General features: G+C 41.6%; 1 protein-coding gene across 1 annotated transcript; it reads right to left on the bottom strand.

Annotated features, from left to right (window-relative positions):
- Positions 1-7,348: 7,348 nt before the first annotated feature.
- LOC307258176 (uncharacterized protein) lies at positions 7,349-8,811 on the bottom strand. The gene is made up of 2 exons (XM_080037628.1): positions 8,763-8,811; positions 7,349-8,523 (listed from the first exon to the last, which is right to left on the bottom strand). The coding sequence occupies exon 2, from the start codon at positions 8,512-8,514 to the stop codon at positions 7,633-7,635; it is 882 nt and encodes a 293-aa protein (XP_079893754.1). The 5' UTR covers positions 8,515-8,523; positions 8,763-8,811; the 3' UTR covers positions 7,349-7,632.
- Positions 8,812-10,404: the final 1,593 nt, after the last annotated feature.

Genomic DNA, 10,404 nt, shown 5'->3' with positions numbered 1-10,404 from the left:
ATCTGTTTTAACAATTGATTTCTGGAAAATAAAAATGTTGAATTGATAAACAAACATCTGTTATTTCATATAAAAAATACTGGTATTGATAAAAATGAATTAATAATGGTTAAAATAAATAAAATTCCAAAAGGCTCAAGGGGTTCACAAACTTTCGCACTTGACTGTATATTTTACGGCCCGACCAAATATTTTATCGGCCGGACGATTATAGGCGATTGGTTTTCTTTTTCTTATAGAAAATTCCCATTCACACTATAACCAGGCCCAAGCCCCATTCACACTACACAACGTACCAGGCCCAAGCCCCATTCACACTATAACCAGGCCTAAGCCCCATTCACACTACACACACCGTACCACTGGACTCTTTAACCAGGCCCCAGCCCCATTCACACTATAACCAGGCCTAAGCCCCATTCACACTATAACCAGGCCCCAGCCCCATTCACACTATAACCAGGCCCCATTCACACTATAACCAGGCCCCAGCCCCATTCACACTATAACCAGGCCCCAGCCCCATTCACACTATAACCAGGCCCCAGCCCCATTCACACTATAACCAGGCCCCATTCACACTATAACCAGGCCCCAGCCCCATTCACACTATAAGGGTTAGGGTTAGGGTCACACTATAACCAGGCCTAAGCCCCATTCACACCGTACTGAACCGTACCAAACCGTACCGAACCGTACCGAACCGTACTGAGCCGTACTGAACCGTACCGAACCGTACCGAACCGTAACAAATCATACTGTACCAATGTGTGGAAACAAAACTAAAGTAAGACTGCAGTCAGCCCATGTTGGTCCTCACTATCTGTCCCATTGTCCCAACACTCTCCTTGTTTGATCGTCTGTTCAAGTGTTTTCAAAACAACATTTAGTCATTAAGTGTTCTTTATACTGTCATACTGTATGGAATGGTGAAGCCCACTGATGCAAATGTCTATTTGTGATATTGGGCTGTAGAAAATAAAACTGATTTGATTTTGATTTGTTCAGGTTAGCATTAGCAAGCCATTAAGGACTTTCTTAATCACTGTTCTCCTGGTCGCTCCGTATTTATCCTGTATAATTTGAAGGTTGTTCAGACAGACAGAGCATACAACTGTCTTTTGTTTTTATATATAAAATATGAACATCTCAACATCCTTAGTCTTACCATGTTAACATGCTTTCTAGTGTACATACCTTTATGAAGTCAGTCATGTTTCTATCATATCTTTAATTATGTAATGTTTAAGTTGTATCTGGACTGTTTGTCTTGCAGCATCGATGCTTCAAAAGAGGATGGAACACTTGGGCGACTCGCAAATGATAATCACAAAAATCCAAACTGCAAAGTTAAAAAAGTTGTTGTTGAAGGAATGCCACACTTAAAAGAAATATTTCCAAATGAAGAAATAACATTCAATTATGGGGATTCCGCTTGGCCATGGCGTTCAATGGTGAGATTATTTTCTTAGTTCATTTTCTGCTACACAAATGTCCAAGAACACACATTGTAATGTATTGTTATTGGACACACTCAGATACACAGAAAGATACACAGCTGCCTGGTTGCATTATGACTTGTGGGGACACTAGTGACTTATAAAGCCAGCTGGTAACTTTACTAGCCTGATGCCTTCATCAAGCATGTTCGCACCTTCATAATGCAAGTGTTCCTCAAACATCTACAGACGTTATGACAACAATATACATTTCTTCTCTACAATTTCAGACACCTTGTGGAGAACCATCGACCCCTGAGTCTAAGAATGAAGCTCCAGCCTCTTCAACAACCGAGAAGGCAAGTTGAACCTTTATATAATGTCGGCCTCTGAGGTTTTAGATGTTGTTTCAGTGTCAGTATTGAACTTATCTGAATGTGGTAAAACCGTATTCTAATTCCAGGCACTGCAACATATTATGATTCTAAATATAAGCACTTTGAATAAAAATAAGTCAATGTTGAAGTTGTGCATCTGTTCTCTTTTACAGGGTCTCTTTGGAGAGAAAATTGAAGCTGTGCCTGGACTTAGTTCACCTCCATACACAACAGGCAATGACATAGTAAGTGTTGTATTGTTCTTCACACACTGGCAAAGTGTTACTTGTGGATGACTGCGTGTAGTATTTGCCTGTTTTAGCTGGACTATTGTCTTAAGGAGGGGTTTACATTGCCTTCACACTGTGGGTCAAATAGAAAATGGTGGAATATGTTGGACTATTTGGAAAGATACACAGCTGCCTGGTTGCATTATGACTTGTGGGGACACTAGTGACTTATAAAGCCAGCTGGTAACATTACTAGCCTGATGCCTTCATCAAGCATGTTCGCACCTTCATAACTGCAAAACATTCTGTTAATGCAAGTGTTCCTCAAACATCTACAGACGTTATGACAACAATATACATTTAAGACGTCTACTATTAATGGTAATAATATTAAAATGGTATTGAAAATAAAAATAAATATTTCAATAGCTCAATTTTAAGTGTATTGAAACAAGATTCTTTTTACAACAATCAAGCAGTGACAAGCAATACAGTATAACTCCTTAAAAAACAGACTGAAAGCATGGGGGAATGACACACAATTTACATGGGGCCCCAGAGACTTAAAATGAAATAAAAGAAATTCCTCGGATCAATAAGTTATACATTGATTTAAAAAAAAAATGTAATCGTTTGTTCGTGAATTGAGTGTGTGCTCATCAAAGCCTTTTTTATTTTAGAGGAATTAGAACCTGACCTGGAAGAAGGTGAAGCTGAAATTGGTGATGTAGCAGCTCAAGACGAAGGTGTAGCAGATGAAGACGGTGTAGCAGATGGAGAAGATGCAGACAACGAAGGGTCAGATCCTATCCTTGGACTAAGGGGTTTGTAATGAAAATGTGCACTTTCAACTAGCATTTAATGATACAGATGATTTGGGTGTGGACCATATAGAATAAATAGCAGTTAAGGCCCACAAATTCTAGCATTCTAGTATTTGACGTTTCTAGCACATTGCTCTTCTTCAGACTTGGAAGGTGGTGTACGGTCTCCCCCTTTTTTAAAGGTGAAGATGATTGATAAAATCTCACAAGAGACTTTATTAGGCTGACTTTATCTTACCCCTGTCTATACCGCAAGCCCCTCGTATGCAGTTTCACTCATGCATCTCACCAACAGAAAAAAAAGGCCCGAAAACAAGCCCTGTATAGGCGAGGGGTACTTTTTATTACTTTGGGACAAACAGAGAATGAATCCTTTTACATGGTCCTCATTGAATCATTGACTACAGTACTCTCCCAACCATCTAGAGCTTTGCATTGAACACCTCATTGTGATGCCAAACGTTTCCTGTTTTTGTATTCTCTACCAGAAATTCAAGGAATGAAGATGAAGAACCCTAGTGGCGAGGCATCCAAATATCATCAAGGTAAGGATTGGAAATGCTATAGATTGTCTGTTTGTTATTTCAGTGGCCTTTCCACATGTTCTAATGGGAGGAAAGCATATAGGTTACATATAGGTTTTTACTTTTTGGTTCGAGACGACAAAGATTGTATTTATCTAAGGGATAATGTATAGCCAATGGGTCGCTCTTGAGAAATAAAGACCGACAAGGTGAACTGGAGCCCGACGCTGGGTGTTTATTTCTCGAGTGACCCGTACTTTAGCCCGCTTTTTCCACAGCTTTTATCAGTGCCATGTACCGTATTTTCCGCACTATAAGGCGCACTTAAAAACCAGATTTGACGACAGTGCGCCTTATTATCCGGTGCGCCTTATATATGGATCAATTGGCGCTCTGTCGAAATGTTTCAGTATGAAAAACCAATAAAAACTATTTAACCCATTGATGACGGCTGCTGCGCGATGCCACATTGTCTCTCCTGCCTGATGCTGCGTCATGCAGCATTGTTACTTTATCTAATTTTCATGGCATGCGCAGCATAGAATGCACCGTCATTGGTTCAAATACACATTAGGTGGGTTTTTTCAGATGCTTTACTATCATGAAACTAACTCCACACGTTACATACTGTAGTTAGAAGGCTTTGGTGGATTTGGGTTTACAGTCACGGGGGATTAGATCTGATGTCTGTCATTCAATCAGTTTAAACCTTATCAGGACTGTAAGCAGAAGACTTTGATTAATAATATTTGTGGAAGTTATATGTGTTTTTTTATAATTCATAATAATTTACAGTTCATGTCATTTGCTTTTTATAAGTGTATTTTCAGCTAAAATAATTTTGTAATATTTAATACGTTTTGGCAAAATGTTTTTTATTTTTTGTGAAGATGCTGACACGCCGTTTCAGTTTGGAAGACAGACAGCTGCCCATAGGCACGGGAGCATAACAGACAGACAGACAGACAGACAGACAGACAGACAGACGGCTGCCCATAGGCACGGGAAGACAGACAGCTGCCCATAGGCACGGGAGCATAACAGACAGACAGACAGACAGACAGACAGACAGACAGACAGACGGCTGCCCATAGGCACGGGAAGACAGACAGCTGCCCATAGCACGGGAGCATAATATATCTTTACCGTGTGACTTTGTATATTTTTTGACCTTTTTTCATTAAATCTTTAGAATCAGAAACAATATCTCATGTCATTGGCGTCAGACTAAGTTACTGTGTCTACAGACGGAATGCCACTACAAGGACCAATAACATCACAGCTGATTAACCTGTTTAGTTCTACTCTGACCACAGAAGGATTTGTCTCATTATTATTCTCCTTTCTTTTGTTGTTTCAGAGCTGAGACTGAAGAATGTCTTTGAGGAGAGAGAGACCTTACAGGAACAGGTGAATACACACACACACACACACACACACACACACACACACACACACACACACACACACACAGAGAGAGAGACACACACACACACTGTTATTAAACTTATTTATTTATCTATTCAAACGTACACGTTCTGTTTGCGGGCCTTACTTCGGGGTGGTAAGGTCGGCCCCAGTCTACTTAAAGCTGCCCACATTCGGTTAAAGAGATTCACCTATCGACAGGTGATTCTCAGGTGCACCTCTCTCCGCAAGCTGGCAAATGCTGCAACAGCCCAGCCTGTTGCCTTGGACCCATTCCACGTTGGGCTCCAAGAACTCGAGACTCCACTGGCACCTATCCCCGAGGTGGATGTGGTAAGGGAGATACGCTCGTTAACGGGCCCGGCGCTATCTCCCTTGAAACTGATTACCCCCGGGCAATCAGTGCATACGTCAGCTTCCTGCAGAAAAGGTTGGGATGTAAGAATAGAAGGAAATTCATCCGCACCAAGGGAGCTGGTAGTGCTAACAGCCTTCTTTTCTTTCCTTTTCTCTTTTCCTTTCTCCCTGACCCGTCTCGACTGGATGACTTGTTTCCCCTCCTTAGAGGGGATGTCCTGCTCTGGCATCGCTGAGATCGGCCGAACTCTTTTCTTTTCCCTGATTGATTGGCATACGTGACTTGCCATCGGAGGGCCTCCGCCGGCCAGCCTAGCTGGTGTTCGGGCGGACGGTTCCGCCGGCCTGCGGGTTCGCCTCTATGAAAGGGAGAAGGCTGGAGTCAGTGGATTGGTGCTTGTCAGTGGGGTGTGTGCGTGTGCCACTGAACGACCAAAGATGGCTTTCTCCCTGACCCGTCTCGACCGGATGACTTGTTTCCCCTCCTTAGAGGGGATGTCCTGCTCCGGCATCGCTGAGATCGGCCGAACTCTTTTCTTTTCTTTTCGAAGGAGAGGTTGACTGTTTGCGGGCCTTACTTCGGGGTGGTAAGGTCGGCCCCAGCCTACTTAAAGCTGCCCATATTCGGTGATTGGACTGGCCAACAGGTGCAAATTGAACTTTAAAGGACTTGACGGCGTCCGATTTAAGCTATGGCCAGGTGGCGGGAGCAACTGGAGCAAGACGTCCAAACATCCCGGATTGCTTGTGCTGGTGATGCATTGTCAGTCTTGCTAGAGTAATGATGGACCTAGTGCTGGGTTTTGATATTAAACAGAGACTTCAGTTCCACCGGTCACCTAACATCACACAGAGTTGACCCAAGGAATTTCTAGTACTGTGCGGAAGAGAATAAGGTGGGTTATATCGGTGAATCGTAACTGCATTGTGCGAAAGCGATTAGCCATTTTCATTCTCAGTCTTCCCTTGGCCCAGCTGTCCTGTTAATCCCATGTGTGACAACACGCATGGTAAAATGTAGGGTTAGACAGTGAGACCATAAAACACTCTTTCTGCCTTTTCTCAGGCTAGGATGAACCAATTTCTATTTTTTTTTGCACATTTATACTAAATAGGATCTCAAAATTCAATACACCTTCAAATTCCCACCGGTGAAGTAGGCCTTAAATTGTTATTTAGATGCATTTGATCTTTTTCCTGATCCCTCTCTTCTTATACGCTCCTCATCCATCAGCTACATGTCAGTGCTTCTTCAATATCCAAACACACCCACACACACTTACACATACACACACACCCACACACACACTACCCAACTCCAATAACACTAGTGCGTAGTACCATATATCTTCTTTAATACTTTAGTGTCTGTTTTCAAGCCATTATCCCAATGTTTTGGTTCCCTATCACCAATAACACTAAAATAAAAGGATTCATGTGTTTAACTAATTAAAAAACATACTGTATATCTAATCAAAATATACAGTTATTTAGGTTATTGTCCTTGATAAAGCAACATATTGTTTAGTCTGCTGCAGGTCAACATGACAGACATGTTGCAGAGGTTATACAATGTGTTCCAATTAGTTCAGTGTAATTATTACCTGCTTTTGTGCTAGGCTAAAAGCTAGCTCAAAGATACACTGACATGTTTCCCCATAAAGGGATTTTATCAAACATTATTTGTTTATCATTACCATTGATAGTTTGTACAGAAAAGTCTCCATGTGTGTGCACACCATTTATCTAGAATATACAGTTAACCAACTCTGGAGACCTGCTGGGCATTTCACTTTAGAAGAAATTCGTAAGTTACTTGAGGATGATTTTGACTTATTTTTCTGAAATTGATTAATTGTGCCATAAAATTTAAATAGACTTTTTCTAGAAGTGTAAAATTGTTACTTTTAGCAGTTTGGGCCCTGTGTTGTCAGTAGGACAGTTTGGGCCCTGTGTTGTCAGTAGGACAGTTTGGGCCCTGTGTTGTCAGTCTGGTTTGAGGGGAACCCTAACCCTTATGATGGGAGATGAGTAGGGTTAGGGTTAGGGCCCTGTGTTGTCAGTAGGACAGTGATGGGAATAAGACGATGAAAACACTCAGTCTAAAATAAACACACTGAACATTCAACTTTGTCTTTTTGTTTTATTTATAAGCAGAAAAGTGCAGAACAAAGAGATACAGAGCTCAAACTTCATGAAAAACAGCCATTTGAAATAGTTTGATTAATTTGATTAACAACAAGTTTAACATTTAACCCAAACAGCATTGATACGTTCTGATGTCACCAGTAGTTTGACTGTTAGTAATGAATCACATTGTTTATATACTGTAGTAAAAAAGAAAAAAAAGGTTAAAAGAAGCGTTCACCAAAACAATTTTTTTACTTTTTTGGGGGGAACTGAGTGTGGAGGATTCTCAGCTGTGTTGGCATGGAGAAGGATTTCTCTGGCTCTCACTTTTTAAAGGCCAGGAACAGGGAGTTGCAGTTCCCTGCATTGAGATTTTTGTCAATGACAATGATCCCATTCTTCTCATAATCCGGGACAATGTTGTCGTTGACAATCAGGGTCATGGCTTCAATGGGATAGTCGCCTTTGTTTTTCTTGTACCACAGGTACACCTGGTCAGCTCCGCTCCCATCGTTGAGGTTCACAGATACTGATGAGTAGCCCTGCTGCTGATGGCTGGCACTCTCGCTGTGATTGGTGGAGATTTGCAGGTCAGTGAGTGCTCGCATGCGTTCGGTGGTCTGACGGTACCAGAGGAAGACAAAGGACCCATTGGGACCCCTGTTAGTATCTTCATCTATACGGATGTAGCCATCCCTGAAGTTGTCCTCGTCCACACCATAGGAATCAGTGGCATCGACATCACAGATGTAAGTGTGCTCGGATCTCTTCATCCAGATGTGGATCAAATCCCCTCCAACCCTGCGGTTCAGATCACAGGCCAGCCTCTCCCAGCCATTTTTTAGCTTCCGGGCTTCATTTCGTGCAGTTGTAGTGACAGAAAGGTCCTCTATGGGAGTATGGAACTGTCCGGACCCTCTGAAGAACCACAGGTACATTGGTCTGCATCCTGCTCCAGCCACAAGGCTTTTATCTATCTTACGGTACCCTGCTTTGTTCAGCCCCTCGGCCATGTCTTCGTTGAAGGACACTTGGAGCCTGGTGATTGCTCTTGCGCGATCATCTCCTGTTTGGTACCAAAGAAAGATGCGCGCTCCTCCTGTCCCCTCGTTCAGATTCTCATTGATTATGGTGTAATCTTGTGCTAAGAGGCTTTGCTCCTCATGTGCATTGATGGACACAGCAACGGTGGTGATGTAGGCCATTGTGGTTAACTGCAAACAAGAAGGAAGATCATGAGTAAACACAATATCACAGAGTTAGAAGTTTGACTTTTCAGCAAATACAAATATAACTTGTCAAAAATGTATCACCATAATGACATCGGGAATAAATATTTTACAGCTGCACGCATACTGCCCCCATTTACACTATTAACAAAGATTATACTGGATGAAGGTCTGATTTAGAAATAAAGAAAAGTCTAAAGAAAAAGAAAATCTTGAACACTTACTTGTCTGGTGACAGGGTGAATGCTAGGCAGGAAGAAGTCAACTGATGTGCTGAGTTCTGATGTACCAACCAAGAGTCAGCCTCCTTTATATAGAGAGAAGAGATGCTGTGGCTCATTGTGTCATCCTTACCTTTTGATGAGTCATACAAAACATGTCCTGAAGGTATCTGTCACCATGACATGTTTTATGAGTTCACGTATCCAATAGAATGTTCACCATTTTAATAACCTTATTTGGACATGTCATGATGCTTGTATGAATTAATAGTGGTAAAATATTGCATGTATAGCCAGTGCTTGACGTGGGGAAACAAGTGCCAGTTCTCCCTTATTGACAGATTAGCACCAATCAGCAAACCATCGTAAATTTCTGACATATTAAAGTGAAAAGATTGAACAGCTGCTCCATTCAGGTGGTGAGCTGATGAGCGCAAGCTGACATCGAATGTTTGTACGTGATATAGTTGCCAAGATATTTTCTGGCAATAAATGAATAATGGTCATAACTTGAACTGTTGAATCACTTCATGTGAAAACTCATGTGGGTGTGTGTCTTTCACAATCCCGATTCACCTGTCAATGCACCGTGCATTCCCCTGGAATGTTTCTGAAGGAAGAATAACTCAAACTGTCTGAAGAGGAAACAGCCGACAGCTTTAGTTCATGTTGCAGCAGGAATGCAGAGGTTATATCTAATTAGTTTTCTGTTATTCTTCCTTCAGAAACCTTTCAGGGGAATGCACGGTGCATTGACAGGTGAATATGGATTGTGAAAGACACACACCCACATGAGTTTTCCCATGAAGTGTTTGAACGGTTCAAAATTCAAGTAGTTGTGTTGCTGTCACTTTGTGAGCTCAGTGTTTTAACCTCGTGGAAAACAAGATCTTCAAATTCAACGATCAGTTACTTGAAGACGTTTTCTGAAGGTGGTCAAATCGGCCTTGCAGAAGTTTCAGGAGATTTAAATCAGAAACATTTCACAGCAGCACCAGGGAAACACAGTGTAGTTAAATACTGACAGTCACGCTGTGAGATCAGGGTTTAACCTTGTGGAATACTTACAAGTTTTAACCACTCTAACAGCGAACAAGTGTTATGAAGTGTCTTCTAACAGGTGGCAAAGCTGCACTGTTGTCTGAGAGATAGACAGACCCATAAGACAGGTAATATTAGACAGGTGTACACAAACAAATCCACACAAACACAAAGGGCCTCTACGAATAGTCCAATCTCCTAACCTATAAGCCTCCTTTCCTATGCCTTAACCCTAAACATCATCGGGGTCAAGGAGAGATGAAAGGTGCTTCCTATCGAACATAGGAAAAGACAGCACTGTTACACTATTCTCCGAAAATGGACTACAACAAGCGCTCGTTTGATCCATGCGTTCTTTTCATATTGATTTTAATCAGGTTGTCGCCAACAGAGTGAGAATCGCTTAGATCGGACTTGGCCAAGGGGAATATTTAAGGCCACTTGAATCCCAATTCACATGTGGAATAAAAAGAAGCTACACTTATGTTGTTGTTTAAATGAACTGCCCCCGTAGCCTAGTCTTCATTAAATGTGAAGTTGACATTTTATTTTCTTATGGTGTAAATGATGTGCCACGAAAATAACTATTATGATGTTGGTCTTT

Source organism: Ammodytes marinus (assembly GCF_949987685.1).
Source record: "Ammodytes marinus genome assembly, chromosome: 12".
NCBI lineage: Eukaryota > Metazoa > Chordata > Actinopteri > Uranoscopiformes > Ammodytidae > Ammodytes > Ammodytes marinus.
This window is presented reverse-complemented; position numbering and strand designations above follow the sequence as displayed.

Excerpts from the sequence above, each read along its gene's own strand:
- LOC307258176 (XM_080037628.1), bottom strand. The coding sequence starts at position 8,514 with ATGGCCTACATCACCACCGTTGCTGTGTCCATCAATGCACATGAGGAG.